This window comes from Tachypleus tridentatus, chromosome 10 (genome assembly GCF_004210375.1).
Source record: "Tachypleus tridentatus isolate NWPU-2018 chromosome 10, ASM421037v1, whole genome shotgun sequence".
Classification (NCBI taxonomy): domain Eukaryota; kingdom Metazoa; phylum Arthropoda; class Merostomata; order Xiphosura; family Limulidae; genus Tachypleus; species Tachypleus tridentatus.
This window is the reverse complement of record NC_134834.1, coordinates 21,859,188-21,876,966: the sequence shown is the minus strand read 5'-3', so window position 1 is coordinate 21,876,966 and position 17,779 is coordinate 21,859,188. Positions and strand designations below refer to the sequence as shown.

Below are 17,779 nucleotides of genomic sequence, written 5' to 3'. Positions count from 1 at the left end.
GTGACAGCACAATGTTATATGTGTAGTGTTTCAGGTTCATGACACACATCCGTGATTGACTCTATTTCATGTGCTATGTCCTATCAAACTCTTAACAAAAGAAATGAAAGAGCCAATTGTAGGTATGTTTTTACAACAATTGGACTTCGCGTATTGTAAAAATACATATGTCACTGGAAACAAAACGTGTTACTGTTAAAGAGACACTAGTGTTGACTAGGCTTAGTTAAGTCCAACTTTGAATCAAATATATTTAATAGAGTGAAAGTTAATGATTATGCCATTGTTTCTTAAACAATACTATAGAAAACATCCCACTTATCGATGTTGTCATGGCAACTAACCCAGGTGTCCACTAAGAACACAGTGAACGGTGTTAGTTGTAGAGACTTTGCTAATGAAACGTCAAGTCTTGCAACCTCGCGTCACTCACTGATGAAACCGAGGCCAATTGGGACAAGATAATAGGGCAGGAGTTTAAATATCCGTGACGTTCCCCTTAGCATCATTCAACGTGACGACTTTGGAGGGCGAAGACGCAGAAATACTCCAATATGCTCCTTGCACCAAATTACCCAGTTTAACGTATTAGACAAGCTAAGCCTTTGAGAAATATCTGATACTTATAAAGCAACAAGGAATTATGACTACAGAGGTTAAACGTATCTAAACATTTATAATAGTTACTACAAACAAAATGCCACGCTCGTTCCTAGTGAAAAATAAGAGGGCAGATGCATTTTGGAAAGAAGATATCTGGGCTGATGAAAAATCTATCCCAGCGGTTGCAGGTTGGACATCATCTTCTACCGAAGGATACGTTCTTGGAGAGGCCGGAGACAGACATAATTTCCCGCGGACGTTCATGCCACACTTCCGGCATTCACCGAGTGATTTGTTCGGTAAGAATATTTATTGTTGTAGTTTGGACTCAGAGAATTTGTGACGTACTTTCCGTAAAATAACGCAAACTGAACGTGAAAACACGATAAAGAATGCTAAATATTACCGTGAAACTAGTGTTTTTACACATTCTGTTAGAAACCTGTTTCGTGAGCAGTTTAGGCCATTCGTATTTCTCCTGTATGTTGTACACTCCGGTAGAAAACTGGATTCAAGAGAAGTGAAGATTTGTGGTTACGATCATTTTGTTTGCCTGTATGTATGTATGTATGTATGCATGTATATTCAAGTGTATTTGTTTGCAATTCGTCTTTCGCTGGATATATTATTCCTTTAACTTGAAAATGTGAATATAAAATATACAGTTAGAAAGACCTTGTGTCTTATGTTACAATTGTTCAAAATATACTGGTAGATTTAGAAGGCAAAAAGGTAGAAAAAAATTGTGAGATTCTGAGTAGAAACTTTCATACGTATAGAACTACTTATTCAACTTTCAAAAGCTAGTTATCGGACCCGTTAGGAAAAAAAACCAAAAAAACAACAGCTTTTGGAGTGTTTCAACTTGTTTGTCCAAGCTTATCACAACCGACTGGGAGTTAATGGGTTGTGAGATCTCGGAAGTTTAGTGTTTTATGGGCTTACGGTAAAATGTCACGCTGACAAGCCACAGGTGCGGTTTACCCACGGTCTATCACGGTCTAAACGTGTTAAGCCTAATCAGTACCTCAGTACAACATAAACTTTTAAACCTAATCAGTAACTCACAGGTCTTCAAGCTAAATCTGAGCACGCACTGCGTACGTTTAATCACGACAGCTTCTTTTATTCATGAAGAAACCGAAAACGAGATAAAACGTGGCTGTTTTTTGTGTTACCGTAAACAGACACCGAGACACTGATGTATGTTTATGTAGATCTGTTAGTCTACATGTATGCTGAGTCGATATGAATATTACTAGTTTTCCTGCTGTGGATATTTTATGAGTAACAGTAGTACAGTTCATTTCAGTAGGCCTGAATTATGTATTACCGTATTAGTTTGTACATGCTAATTAAAGTCAGCGTATCTTCGTTACAACCTACATCGTTGTTCAGTTTGTTGGGGCTCACAGTTTGATTTCAACATTCATAAGTATTATTCGACAAGGACAACAATAACTAAGAAGAAAAATAAAAGAGATAAAATAAGGCTTAGCGCATGGTTTCCGCGAAAATTTGTGTGAACACGAGACTAACAACAAAAGATATTACTGATTCTCTTCACTTCTTTTAATTTGATGTTAACAGTTTGTTTGTTTGTTTTGAATTTCGCGCAAAGCTTCTCGAGGGCTATCTGCGCTAGCCGTCCCTAATTTAGCAGTGTAAGACTAGAGGGAAGGCAGCTAGTCATCACCACTCACCGCCAATTCTTGGGCTACTCTTTTACCAACGAATAGTGGGATTGAGCATCACATTATAACGCCCCACGGCTGAAAGGGCGAGCATGTTTGGTGCGACTGGGATTCGAACCCGCGACTCTCAGATTACCAGTCGAACGCCTTAACACACCTGGCCATGCCAGGCCTTGATGTCAACAGTTCTGATAATAATTGTAAAGAGACATGTTTTAATCAATCACAAGAAGTAAAAAATAGCACAACGTGTTAATCAAAACCAGCATTTTCTATTTTAAACAAAATATTAAACACAATTTTGTGATTTTTTTTTCTTTCATTTCAAGTGTTTTTATTATACGTGGCAAGCACCGTTATCAATACTCCGCTAATAAGCAGCAGGAAGCTAGATTACGTAGTGCCATCTGTCGAGGAAAACCTTCATACACTATTATTTATGTTGCATAAACTATGATACATAGTGTTATCGATATGCTGCTGTAAATTTAGGGTTAACTAAAAATATGTCGTTAGTGGAAGATCTTTATTTCAGGCTGGGTTAGAATAACTGATTAACGTGGGTAAAGCATATCTTCTATTCCAAATTATAATAAATACTCCAAGACGAAAACAGCTTACAATTACTAGATTTGGTTTGTTTGGGATTTCGCGCTGAGCTACACGACAGCTATCTGCGCTAGCCGACCCTAATTTCGCAGTGTTAGACTAGAGGGAAGGCAGTTAGTCATCACCATCCACCGCCAACTTTTAGGGTACTCTTTTACGAACGAATAGTGAGATTGACCGTACCATTATAATGTCCCCACAGCTGAAAGGGGCGAGCATGTTTGGTATGACGGGGATTCGAACCCGTGACCTTTAGATTACAAGTCGAGGGTCCTAACCATTTGGCCATATCGGAGCCCAGCTAGTAATCAACCTTATGAACATATTATTGCGAAGTAACTACAGAACTTTAACTGTATAATATTATTTTATTAAGCATTATTTTCTGATATGTAAAAATAATAACGTTATCGGTTTCAAAGTTTATTTTGATTTTTCTTTCTTAATCTGATGAGTGTGTGTGTGTGCGTGTTTATAGCAAAGTCACATTGCTGAGTCCATCAAGGGGAATCAAACCCTTGACTTCAGCGTTATAAGTCCGTATACTTATCGCTGTTCCAGCGGGGTACTAATTCAGTGAGCGTTACTACCATTAGTCCAGTTCAGTTTGACAAACTATAGGTTCGCAAATTGCAAGGGCGAAAGCAACCTGAATTATTTGTCACACGAGCTTGGAAATTATATTGACAACTTTATGATTCTAGGATGTTCCCCCAAGGCAGAGTATCAGTTTTTGTTTGTTTGTTCTTTCAAAAATATTATGTAAGTTTCAAATTATTGTATTTATGGCACTGATGTGTCTAGGGTGTGACAGGGTGTACTTGTCTTATGCCCCCAAAGTATCGTTTTTCCCTATCAATAAAACTTTCCCAGCTACTAAAAGACACGACTGCTTCCACACCTTACTGCTGCGAATAATTCTTGAAGGAAGTAGTTTCAATATTAACATAAATGACACTAGGGGATTTGTGGGTCTTTATAGCAAAACAACAAGATAATTTTGACATGCTCTTAAGTGCTTATAAGACCAACCGGAATAAAAGATGGTCTATGTGTTTCCTATGACTTTTGGCCCTGCTTGATGAACCACAGTCTCCAAAATCTTTTCTAACCGTCTAACTCCTTCCCTAACAAATAAGCTTCTGTACCATGCATTCAAAGTTGGTTTTTTTTTTGTTGTTACTCGTGAGCTCCTGCCCTTTAAATGCCCTCTGCAAGTCACTGCTTGTGACTAATTTATAGTACACGTTGTTGTATGAACACCTGCGGATTCGGTTCAGTATTTAGCTAAATCTAACTCAAGAAGCAACAAGAAAAGATCTAAACCCCCCTACTTTTATTAATCAAAACGCTCAGAAACGGCAAAATCAAAACACCCCTTACTAATAAAGAACTTCTGGAAGGAAGTAGCAATTTGGTATCAAATAAGTTTTCGGTAAAAAGAAACTTACTATATAGTACAGTTTATATAATAAATATTTTTCTGTATACATACTTGAATCAACAAATTCGTTGAATGTTGGGCAGACGCTTTCACGGTGGATGATGAAAACCCGTTGTTTATAAAAAACGATTTTCTGTCACTCCACAAAATCAGGGCTTGTTTGATAACAAAGAGATACACATCGGCTAAAAGTGGTTTTTACCAAAAGTGACGTAGTAAATATTTACTAAAGAGGCGGCTGCTTGAATCTCATAACAATTACTTGGACTCTGTGCTTCATGTAAACTTCGAGGCTAAGAAAATTAATGTTAGATATCGAATGCACCCTATACAGGAGGCTTAGTTAGTTTGAAGACGGTGGAAACACTCATCACAAACGTTCAAAATGTGTGTACTAAGAGATTAAACTTACAACATTAAACAAGGCGTTGTCCATAAAACACCAGCCACTGTTCGTTTTTTATTTTTTATTTTCTCTCGTTTCTTCAGAAAGCGAATCTATTTTCCTTCTCATAGGTACTCTACCTATTTGGCTTTCTTATTTCATTTTACAAAATATATAAAATTCTTGGTATGATCCATTTTTCAATATCATTGTTAATAATACGCAGTTCATATAGGCTTTGTTTGTTTGTTTTGAATTTCGCGCAAAGCTACTCGAGGGCTATCTGCGCTAGCTGTCCCTAATTTAGCAGTGTAAATCATCACCACCCACCGCCAACTCTTGGGCTACTCTTTTACCAACGAATAGTGGGATTGACCGTAACATTATAACACCCCCACGGCTTAAAGGGCGAGCATGTTTGGTGGGACCGGGATTCGAACCCGCGACTCTCGGAATACGAGACGAACGCCTTAACACGCTTGGCCATGCCGGGCCCTCATATAAGTTATAACGATACAGTTGTTCGAAAGAGTTCGTATTATTTTTCACATGCTTATAAACAAAAACTGTGCTGAAAAACCAATAAAATATCGCAAAACAAGACACAAGCAATAACACTTCAGTTTCTGACCCTTTAAGTAATCTATTTATAAAACGATAATTTGTTTGAAATTAAGCAAAAAGCTACACAATGGCTTATCTGTGCTCTGACCCCTTAAGGTTATCGAAACACAGTTTCTACCGTTTTAAGTTCATGGACATCCTGCTGTGCCATTCGGAGGGCTAAAATAATAAAATCTTCGTGGTGTAGATAGGTTAGGTCGTAAGTAAGTAAAACACAAACCTATTGAATAAAAGGCAACTCGGAGAAACACGTAGAGATGGAGTGGAAACACCAATTCGTCCATTTTATGAAAACAATCTTTATATTTTAGGCTAGAAAGTAAAAATATATAAAAAAATCTTTCGTACCTGCTAAACGTTTGAGTTCGGATAAACGTCATGGTAGCTCTATGATGCAATATAAGGAACTTATGATGAAATAGAGACTCAGCTGTAACTTTTAAAATCTTTGGAGAGAATCACTCTCTCCAGTTCAAACTCTTTAAGGGATCATTTGGATAATTTATCCCTTCCCTTCACTCTTATTCCGTAATCTGTTCTTACGACAGCACTAAAAAAGTTAGGACACCCTATGAAAGTCTGTGTATTTGTGTAACATTTTTGGATATATAGATATTTAATATCAATTTTAACAATACTGAGAGATTATAGGAATACAACTAAACAATTAAAACTGAAGAAAAGACTTTTCAAGATCTTCGGTAAATGTCATGCTACAGAAATGCATATTCGAACTGAGGAAAAAGTTAGAACACCCTATGAAAGCCTGTTTATTTTTGAAACATTTCTGGATATATAGATATTTAATATCAATTTTAACAATAGTGAGAGATTATAGAAATATAACTAAACAATTACAACTGAAGAAAAGACTTTTCAAGATCTTCTGTAAATGTCATGCTACAAAAATGCATATTTGAACTGAGAAAAAAGTTAGGACACCCTACCCCCTAATAGCTAGTGTTACCCCCTTTGGCTGAAATAACTGCAGTGAGACACTTCTTGTAGTCATCTACCAGTCTCTGACATTGGTCTGAAGAAAGTTTGCCCCACTCCTCAATGCAGAATTTTTTCAGCTGTGAGATGTTTGAGGGGTTTCTTGCATGTACAGCCCGTTTCAAGTCACCTCACAGCATCTCAATGGGATTAAGATCTGGGCTTTGACTCGGCCATTCCAGGACTCTCCATTTCTTAGTTTTCAGCCAGTTCTAGGTGGATTTACTGGTATATTCTGGGTCAGTGTCGTGTAGCAGGGTCAAGTTCCGCTTCGGCTTTAATTTTCTTACAGATGGACTCACATGTTCCACAAGCACCCTCTGATACACAGTAGGATTCATGGTGGATTCTATCATTGTATCCTTGTATTAATTACTCACTTTAGAATGCTGAGTTAAATGTGTGAAACGTTGTGTCCTTGTATTAATTACTGACTTTAGAATGCTGAGTTAAATGTGTGAAATGTTGTGTCCTTGTATTAATTACTCACTTTAGAAGGTTGAGTTAAATGTGTGAAACGTTGTGTCCTTGTATTAATTACTGACTTTAGAATGCTGAATTAAATGTGTGAAACGTTGTGTCCTTGTATTAATTACTCACTTTAGAATGCTGAGTTAAATGTGTGAAACGTTGTGTCCTTGTATTAATTACTGACTTTAGAATGCTGAGTTAAATGTGTGAAATGTTGTGTTCTTGTATTAATTACTCACTTTAGAAGGTTTAGTTAAATGTGTGAAACGTTGTGTCCTTGTATTAATTACTGACTTTGGAATGCTGAATTAAATGTGTGAAACATTGTGTCCTTGTATTAATTACTCACTTTAGAATGCTGAGTTAAATGTGTGAAACGTTGTGTCCTTGTATTAATTACTCACTTTAGAATGCTGAATTAAGTGTGTGAAACGTTGTGTCCTTGTATTAATTACTCACTTTAGAATGCTGAGTTAAATGTGTGAAACGTTGTGTCCTTGTATTAATTACTCACTTTAGAATGCTGAGTTAAATGTGTGAAACGTTGTGTCCTTGTATTAATTACTCACTTTAGAATGCTGAGTTAAGTGTGTGAAACGTTGTGTCCTTGTATTAATTACTCACTTTAGAATGCTGAGTTAAATGTGTGAAACGTTGTGTCCTTGTATTAATTACTCACTTAGGAATGCTGAGTTAAATGTGTGAAATGTTGTGTCCTTGTATTAATTACTCACTTTAGAATGCTGAGTTAAATGTGTAAAACGTTGTGTCCTTGTATTAATTACTCACTTTAGAAGGTTGAGTTAAATGTGTGAAACGTTGTATCCTTGTATTAATTACTCACTTTAGAATGCTGAGTTAAATGTGTGAAACGTTGTGTCCTTGTATTAATTACTCACTTTAGAATGCTGAGTTAAATGTGTGAAATGTTGTGTCCTTGTATTAATTACTCACTTTAGAATGCTGAGTTAAATGTGTGAAACGTTGTGTCCTTGTATTAATTACTCACTTTAGAAGGTTTAGTTAAATGTGTGAAACGTTGTGTCCTTGTATTAATTACTGACTTTGGAATGCTGAATTAAATGTGTGAAACATTGTGTCCTTGTATTAATTACTCACTTTAGAATGCTGAGTTAAATGTGTGAAACGTTGTGTCCTTGTATTAATTACTCACTTTAGAATGCTGAATTAAGTGTGTGAAACGTTGTGTCCTTGTATTAATTACTCACTTTAGAATGCTGAGTTAAATGTGTGAAACGTTGTGTCCTTGTATTAATTACTCACTTTAGAATGCTGAGTTAAATGTGTGAAACGTTGTGTCCTTGTATTAATTACTCACTTTAGAATGCTGAATTAAGTGTGTGAAACGTTGTGTCCTTGTATTAATTACTCACTTTAGAATGCTGAGTTAAATGTGTGAAACGTTGTGTCCTTGTATTAATTACTCACTTAGGAATGCTGAGTTAAATGTGTGAAATGTTGTGTCCTTGTATTAATTACTCACTTTAGAATGCTGAGTTAAATGTGTAAAACGTTGTGTCCTTGTATTAATTACTCACTTTAGAATGCTGAGTTAAATGTGTGAAACGTTGTGTCCTTGTATTAATTACTCACTTTAGAATGCTGAGTTAAATGTGTAAAACGTTGTGTCCTTGTATTAATTACTCACTTTAGAATGCTGAGTTAAATGTGTAAAACGTTGTGTCCTTGTATTAATTACTCACTTTAGAATGCTGAGTTAAATGTGTGAAACGTTGTGTCCTTGTATTAATTACTCACTTAAGAATGCTGAGTGTGAACGTTGTATCCTTGTATTAATTACTCACTTTAGAATGCTGAGTTAAATGTGTGAAACGTTGTGTCCTTGTATTAATTACTCACTTTAGAATGCTGAGTTAAATGTGTGAAACGTTGTGTCCTTGTATTAATTACTCACTTTAGAATGCTGAGTTAAATGCGTGAAACGTTGTGTCATTGTTTCTGTTAAAAAGTGAGATAAATATAATTTAATTTTAATGTAAGATTAGTTGTTGTTGAACACTACTTTTTTAGTTGTGGTTATAAGAGTGACAGAGCGAGTGAAATAAATCTCTTCAGTCATGTTTGAGTCATTTCTTTAAAATTAGGGATAGCTATACCAAAATTCCAGCAGGTTTCTAACTTTCTAACTTATTCGCTTAGCCCTCGTAAATACAAGGTGTTATCCTGGTTAGAAATACCACTTTCGTCACATTACACCATGTGTCGTAGCGGTTTCGCTTTTTCCGCCTCCAACGTACGACATTTAAATCCACTAATTTGAAGTTTCGGAAGTGAATTTTTAGACAAATAACAGAAAAACACAAACACTCTTTAGAATTTTAATATTGAGTGTCAGATATCTGTCTCATCGACGTCCTCTATCGATTTGTTTTGTATCTGAATTTTGCATTAAGAAATTCTTTTTAAGTCAACAGAGGGCCCTAGTAAAATGAGAAACCTAACACACGTAGAGATTCGCTCTTAGTATAATGGTCTGTTTTTTGCTAGTAGCAGTTGATGACGGGAGTTAGATTTCTCTTCATTTTACATAAATACACACACAGTACTAATCTAGCTAATGATAAAACTCCTTTCTCATTTCTTTCACCAATCGCTTCAGTTCTTGTTCTATAGTGACTTGGAGTTATTTGGCTAATGTCCTGCTATTCGAGAAAGCGAGTGATGATTAATTACCCAGACTTTCAATATTTTACCAGATGCATATTTATCGGCACTGTTTTAGAAGATGAATTTTTCATTTCCGTTGTCTTGTTTAGTTTTTTAAAAATTCTGTTTGTTTCTTTAGAATCAAGGACAAAGCTGCGCAATAGACTATCTGTGCTCTGCCCACTACGGGTATCGAAACCCGGGTTTTAGCGGATCAGTCCTCAGGGGGAGCCTTCTTCTCTGTTAATAAAGTTATTGTTTGTTTCTTTGTTCTTTTGTTTTAATTATGTTGTTTTATATAATTTCTTATTCTCATATGTTTGAAACGTTAGAGGTTCAGAAATGTATAAGTTTACTATTTCAACAGCAGTTTGATGAGAAGAGATAGGTAAATGATTATCGTATTTTCTTTACCGAACTATCACATCGGAAAGAAAAATTCTTAAAAATAAAATACATCTCATCGTCCCCTTGTTCCTATTGATGGGCCTTGCCTGGCCAGGTGGTTAAGGCACTCGACTCGTACTCTGATGGTCGCGGGTTCGAATTTCCGTCACACCAAACATGCTAGCTCTTCAGCCGTTTGGACGTTATAATGTTACAGTCAATCCCACTATTCGTTTGTAAAAGAGTAGCCCAAGCGTTGGCGGTGGGTGGTGATGACTAGCTGCCTTTCCTCTAGTCTTACACTGCTAAATTAGGGACGGCTAGCGCAGATAGCCCTTATGTGGTTTTGCGCGATATTTAATCAAAAACAAACCAAAACAATCCTATTAATGTAAAAATTCTTTAACAGAGAAACTATTGTTTCTTTCTCCTGTTTGTTATTAGGAGGAACCTGTTTAGGAGTAACGTTGTTTCTTCTTCTCCTGTGTTTGAGGAGAAACTTTCTTTAAATAAAAGTTTTTTCGCTGTCTTCTCCTCGCTATATAAATTCAAAACGGTCAGTGTGAATAGCTATTTTTTTTTCGCATGCTAAAGAACTTCATTATTGGGACTTCTGTACGGACAGCGCATGCGTAGAATTTTTTCATAACGTTTTTGTGCTGACTTCTCTGTGTCCATTCCAGTTTCTCAGGGTTAATCATATCTGTATACAAGACTTTAGTTGATTGTTTTTATAAAGAAAAGTACTTTATGACACGTTTATTTACATACAGCACTAAAATAAAAACAAAACAAAAACTAATTTGTTTTACTTTAGATCGAGGTTCGATGACCGGACTTCCAACGGCTGCTCCAGCCGCTTGTCCTATCGGTTTTCCCCCACCTTTGTCGTCTTCCTCTTCGCCATATGGCACGTGCAGCGCTCTCTTGTTCCACTACCTCACTTTGGCGCGTCAAGCCTGCGGCAGCGCCGTCTCACCCACAGAACAGAACAACTTCGCCCGAGGCTGTGAAAGCAGAATCCTGGAACCTTCCATAACGGCGTCGCCAAAGTCTCGTGACGAAGATATTGTGTTCTCTAGTCGCTCCCCGACGTCTCGCCTGCTTGGGGAGAGTCTTTCAAAGCGAGAACACTTTGCAAAAACGTGTTATTTCCCTCTCTGTTCACGTTTCAGCGAATTGGATTTTTCACGTGCACGCTACGAAGGTACGAACTACTAGCAAAATAAGTTCCTGATATATAAAAATATGATATAACACAAGGCTTAGAAAGTAAAAATAAAACTAGCTCCATAATATTATTACTGTTCGAAGTATGAGAGAAGAAACTATGTTTCTTAAAGAATATTATTTTAAAACAAATTGTTTTGAGATGTAATATAATACACATTTTATTAGCACTGCTTGTTCATTTTCCACGTTTGATTTTATATAAACACTGTTTTAATTCAGCTACATAACATAAACTCTTAAAACGCTTTTTTATGTACGAAAATAACGTACAAAACGTTTCAGTTGGACATCCATGTTACTTTGTGTATATAGTTCAAGACTGGAGGGAAGGCATCTAGTCATCACCACCCACCGCCAACTCTTGGGCTACTCTTTTACCAACGAATAGTGGGATTGACCGTAACATTATTACGCCCCCACGGCTGAAAGGGCGAGTATGTTTGGCGCGACGGGGATGCGAACCCGCGACCCTCAGATTACGATTCGTACGCCTTTACACGCTTGGCCATGCCGGACCTTTTTGATGAGTGATAAATTTTACGAAGTTACGATCGTGGTCAGAAAGACCATGAATTAATTAATTTCTTCTATATAAACGTTATTTTTAAAAGATAAATTTATTGTAATTTTACTGCCTTTTAGCTGGATATTTTGGTTTCATAAAACACTAGACATATTTCGATGTCAAGTACAGGTGTTGGAAAGCAGTGGTACTAGATGAATACGGGTGTGGCACAGCAGTATTAGGTGTGAAGGTTAAGAGGTTGCTTTTGTCTCGTTTTTACAAAACACTAGACACAACAACGTTAGGTTTATATATTGGGAGTTTGATAAGCTGTTGGTTTATGTATAAGACTAGAAGGTAGGCAGCTAGATATCACCACCCGACGCCAACTCTTTTGCTACTCTTTTACTAAGGAATAGTGGGGGTTGACCGTCACATTAAAAAAAACCCAGGCTGAAAGGGCTAGTATGTTTGGTATGACGGCGATTTGAACCTGCGATTTTCGGATTACGAGTCAAGAGCCTTAACCAAGTGGTCATGACAGGCCTTCCCCAAATGTTAAACGTATATTTGTGTCTTCCAGACCGTTTGCTTGTTTTATAAAGATTAGAGACTGGATCTCTTCCATGCTATCCGTGTCTGTACAAAAGACCCAGTAATATTGATTCTGGTCAATAAGCCCTAGAACAAAAGTTTGTACTGCGAAAACTTGGGTCTTGTTATTAAGCGCAAAAATTCACAATGAACTATTGGTATTGAAACTTGAATTTTACCATCGTAAGGCTGCAGACTTATCGCTAAGCCATTAATCTGTATGCAGAGATATGTTACTTTTGTAAAAACGGATGTGGCAATAAAATTTAGGATCTGTTTAGTAAATTGATATCTTCCACAGAAAAAGTTACTTTTAGTCTGTCACCTGGCATATGCTAGGTACCGTTTTGTCATTTACAAGAACGGTCGAAATGACCGGATTCAAATGTATTATATTTGTTCCATCGTAGTTTGAGTAGTTATAAAGTACCTTATTAGCCATTTAGCTTCATTGGTAGAACACTTGGCGGGTGCCTGAATTATCTTGGGATCTCGAGTGAATATATGATAAATATAATATACTATATTAGCGCCTAACTATTAGTCATCCCACGATCTTGAAGCTACTACGCCCAAGTACGTGACTTATCTGTTGCAAGAGAAGAATGTATTATTTGGGTAGTTACAAATTGACCTGGACGTGACCCCAGTGAAATATAAAAAAATAACATTAACGTACAAATACTGGCCGTCCCAAGAGCTTGAAGTTTGGGTAGTTAAGATGTGGTTTACGCTCCTTTAGTTCAATTGGTAAGAGACCAGTAACTATATCATTAAAAAATAAAATTATCTAGTTCTGGTGTTAAGAAATAATGTTTGAAATAAATTCAAATATTAACAAACTGTAAAGGAAATATAAGTAATATCTTGACTCGTGTCTAGATTTTTCCCAGGCGGTGCTGTTTATCAGGAGTTGATGTCAGGATAGGATTATAACACGGATAGTGAATTGCGCTTGTCAAAAGAGCATTGACATCTTTTATTACGGAAATCTTCCTTAATTCGCAATTTTCATATCCTCTCAATACAAATTATTAAAAAAATTTATTCAGATATTTTATAATCTTATGCTTAATTTTATGACTTGCTAAGGTGGGGAAATAGGTGTCTGATATTATTTATGTTATACCTACAACATCAGAGATCTGAAGTTAAGGCAGAAAAATAATTGAATAATTGTTTATTATCATCGACTCTTAGCCAATACACCCTTCCTCCCTGAGTCAACATTTGAATTATGCTGAACAAATTACAAGAATAATGATTTCGAAACATATAATACATTGAAATTACCACTCTGTTATTTTTTAACCCCATCTCAAAGAAGATAACTTGTCAGAAACAAGTTTGTACTTGTACGTATCAGTAAAATAGCACATTAGCCACCCTAGGTGTCTGTATAAATCTAACACTGTACTACTTTTATAGGGGTGAGACTTAAGTACCAAAAGGAACTACGGCTTAAGGATTGTATTGAGAGTTTATTTATATGTACTGACAACAATAGGTACAAATACTCAGGACTGTATTTATATTTTTTGTACGCAATAACAACAATAGGTACTGAAACTCAGAACTGTATTTATATTTTTTGTATGTAATAACAACAATAGGTACTAAAACTCAGGACTGTATTTATATTTTTTGTACGCAATAACAACAATAGGTACTAAAACTCAGAACTGTATTTATATTTTTTGTATGTAATAACAACAATAGGTACTAAAACTCAGTACTATATTTATATTTTATTTGTATGTAACAACAACAGTAGGTATCAAAACTCAGGACTGCATTTATATTTTATTTGTATGTAACAACAACAGTAGGTATCAAAACTCAGGACTATATTTATATTTTATTTGTATGTAACAACAACAGTAGGTACTAAAACTCAGTACTATATTTATATTTTATTTGTATGTAACAACAACAGTAGGTATCAAAACTCAGGACTGCATTTATATTTTATTTCTATGTAATGATAACAGTGAATATTGAAGTTTAAAACTGGTTGTCCTCTTCTGTATTACCCAGGATACCACACTAGTGTCCCCAGCGTAACTTCGGTTTCCTTGAGTCCGTCCAGCATTGAAAACACTCCCAACGTTCTCAATTTACCGTCCAAGACATTTGTAACCACTGCAGTGCAGGATAATGGAAGGCTTACGAAAAACTCGTGCTCCAATGGACGGAAGCTCTCTGACTATTCCATTAAAGCACTTTTAGGTCCATTTAAGTCCTCTAACCTGAAGGAACGGAACTACGAGCTAATGAAAGATCCTATCAAGGAGAGCGACCTGCAATCAGCCACGGGAAAATCCCAATTCTCTTGCTGTAGATGCCGGAAAACGTTCGGCACTCCCCACGGGCTGGAGGTGCACACTCGCCGTTCGCACTACGGAAAACGGCCGCACTTGTGTGCGCAATGCGATAAAAGTTTTGGCCATAAACTGAGTTTAGACCTTCATCGAGCTGTCGATACGAATGAAAGGAGTTTTGAGTGCACGCAGTGCGGGAAGACGTTCAAGAGGTCATCCACTCTGTCCACTCATCTGCTGATCCACTCCGATACCAGACCTTACCCGTGTCAATACTGTGGAAAACGTTTCCACCAGAAGTCAGACATGAAGAAGCATACCTACATCCATACAGGTCAGTGATAGATTGGCAAACAGGTAGATAGAAGCCAGTGGAGAATAGCAAATATAGAACTTTGTTGTCTAAAGTAAAAAAGATTACAAAGAACTTCTGTGTATGCTATATACATATATATATATATATTCTATGAACATAGTGTAATTTTAGTTGTCTCAAACAACAACAACAACAATATTATAAGAAAAAGACATGAACGTTCTTTTGTAATATATATTGTCAGAATAACGCAGAAACGTGTTGTTGTTTTCTAATCTTTCAGGAGAGAAGCCTCATAAGTGTAACGTCTGTGGAAAAGCTTTCAGTCAGTCGTCAAATCTAATCACTCACACCAGGAAACACACTGGCTTCAAGCCTTTCTCTTGTGACCAGTGCCCACGCGCTTTTCAGAGGAAAGTGGATTTGCGTCGTCATGAAGAAACTCAACACAGTGGGACCTTCTCCAGGTGTGCAGTGCCACCTAACGTCACTTCTGTGACATTCACTGGAACATCTGCTCGCTCTTCAGAGATAGCCCTAATGTTCTCGTGAAGAGTCTTTTATTCTAGATACTATGTAAAACTAGAAATGTTTCGTTTCTGAGCACTTATGTAGAAATGAATGAAATTTGGTTCTAAACGTTATGTAAGAACATAAGAAGGTTTGGTTCTTGACACACTTTGAAAACAGATCCTCTGTTCAAAGTTCATTTTATCTTTTTTTTTCACTCTTGCAATTGAAATCCAGTTGTTTGAAGGAAATAAAACAGCCTGCCTTATTACTGCTGAAAGATAATGTTATAATAAGAGTTGCGTTGGGAAACAAGATGTTATTGGGACAAAAAATGAAACATATTTCAGTTATCCATGTGTAGAGCACGTGGATCGTTTTGCGGTCAAAAACACTGATGATGAAATGTGCTCAGATTAATTAATGTTTTAGCGATAATAGTTCCGCCATGTTAAGATTCCAAAACTTTTTGATGAAGAGTAGTTCCGTCATGTTGAAATCCAAAACTTGTTGATGAAGAGTGGTTCCATCATGTTGAAATCCAAAACTTTTTGATGAAGAGTGGTTCCATCATGTTGAAATCCAACAGATTGTTGATGAAGAGTGGTTCCGTCATGTTGAAATCCAAAAGATTGTTGATGAAGAGTGGTTCCGTCATGTTGAAATCCAAAACTTGTTGATGAAGAGTGGTTCCGTCATGTTGAAATCCAAAAGATTGTTGATGAAGAGTGGTTCCATCATGTTGAAATCCAAAAGATTGTTGATGAAGAGTGGTTCCGTCATGTTAAGATTCCAAAACTTGTTGATGAAGAGTGGTTCCATCATGTTGAAATCCAAAAGATTGTTGATGAAGAGTGGTTCCATCATGTTGAAATCCAAAACTTGTTGATGAAGAGTGGTTTCCATGTTGAAATCATGTTGAAATCCAAAAGATTGTTGATGAAGAGTGGTTCCATCATGTTGAAATGTTTGAAATCATGTTGAAATCCAAAACTTGTTGAAAGAGTGGTTCCATCATGTTGTTGATGAAGAGTGGTTCCGTCATGTTGAAATCCAAAAGATTGTTGATGAAGAGTGGTTCCATCATGTTGAAATCAAAAATTTGTTGATGTAGAGTGGTTCCATCATGTTGAAATCCAAAGATTGTTGATGAAGAGTGGTGGTTCCGAATGTTGAAATCAAAACTTGTTGATGAAAACTTGTTGATGAAGAGTGGTTCCATCATGTTGAAATCCAAAAGATTGTTGATGAAGAGTGGTTCCGTCATGTTGAAATCCAAAAGATTGTTGATGAAGAGTGGTTCCATCATGTTGAAATCCAAAAGATTGTTGATGAAGAGTGGTTCCGTCATGTTGAAATCCAAAAGATTGTTGATGAAGTGTGGTTCCGAATGTTGAAATCCAAAACTTGTTGATGAAGAGTGGTTGAAATCAAAACTTGTTGATGAAGAGTGGTTCCATCATGTTGAAATCTTGTTGATGAAGAAATCCAAAAGATTGTTGATGAAGAGTGGTTCCATGTTGAAATCATGTTGAAATCCAAAAGATTGTTGATGAAGAGTGGTTCCGAATGTTAAATCCAAAACTTGTTGATGAAGAGTGGTTCCGTCATGTTGAAATCCAACAGATTGTTGATGAAGAGTGGTTCCGTCATGTTGAAATCCAAAACTTGTTGATGAAGAGTGGTTCCATCATGTTGAAATCCAAAAGATTGTTGATGAAGAGTGGTTCCGTCATGTTGAAATCCAAAAGATTGTTGATGAAGAGTGGTTCCATCATGTTGAAATCCAAAAGATTGTTGATGAAGAGTGGTTCAATCATGTTGAAATCCAAAACTTGTTGATGAAGAGTGGTTCCATCATGTTGAAATCCAAAAGATTGTTGATGAAGAGTGGTTCCGTCATGTTGAAATCCAAAAGATTGTTGATGAAGAGTGGTTCCGTCATGTTGAAATCCAAAAGATTGTTGATGAAGAGTGGTTCATGTTGAAATCCAAAATGTTGAAATCAAAACTTGTTGATGAAGAGTGGTTCCGTCATGTTGAAATCCAACAGATTGTTGATGAAGAGTGGTTCAATCATGTTGAAATCCAAAACTTGTTGATGAAGAGTGGTTCCATCATGTTGAAATCCAAAAGATTGTTGATGAAGAGTGGTTCCGTCATGTTGAAATCCAAAGATTGTTGATGAAGAGTGGTTCCGTCATGTTGAAATCCAAAAGATTGTTGATGAAGAGTGGTTCCGTCATGTTGAAATCCAAAACTTGTTGATGAAGAGTGGTTCCATCATGTTGAAATCCAAAAGATTGTTGATGAAGAGTGGTTCCGTCATGTTGAAATCCAACAGATTGTTGATGAAGAGTGGTTCCGTCATGTTGAAATCCAAAAGATTGTTGATGAAG

The 17,779-nt window shown here is 36.5% G+C and overlaps 1 protein-coding gene across 1 annotated transcript; it reads left to right on the top strand.

Annotated features, from left to right (window-relative positions):
* Positions 1 to 547: 547 nt before the first annotated feature.
* LOC143228025 (uncharacterized) lies at positions 548 to 15,874 on the top strand. Its single transcript, XM_076459369.1, has 4 exons — positions 548 to 902; positions 10,719 to 11,108; positions 14,271 to 14,888; positions 15,154 to 15,874. Exons 1-4 carry the CDS (start codon positions 698 to 700, stop codon positions 15,420 to 15,422), a joined length of 1,482 nt encoding a protein of 493 aa, XP_076315484.1. The 5' UTR covers positions 548 to 697; the 3' UTR covers positions 15,423 to 15,874.
* Positions 15,875 to 17,779: the final 1,905 nt, after the last annotated feature.

Excerpts from the sequence above, each read along its gene's own strand:
- LOC143228025 (XM_076459369.1), top strand. The coding sequence starts at position 698 with ATGCCACGCTCGTTCCTAGTGAAAAATAAGAGGGCAGATGCATTTTGG. Across the intron at positions 903-10,718 it reads TTCACCGAGTGATTTGTTCG|ATCGAGGTTCGATGACCGGA; the intron begins GTAAGAATATTT and ends GTTTTACTTTAG. Across the intron at positions 11,109-14,270 it reads TTCACGTGCACGCTACGAAG|GATACCACACTAGTGTCCCC; the intron begins GTACGAACTACT and ends TGTATTACCCAG.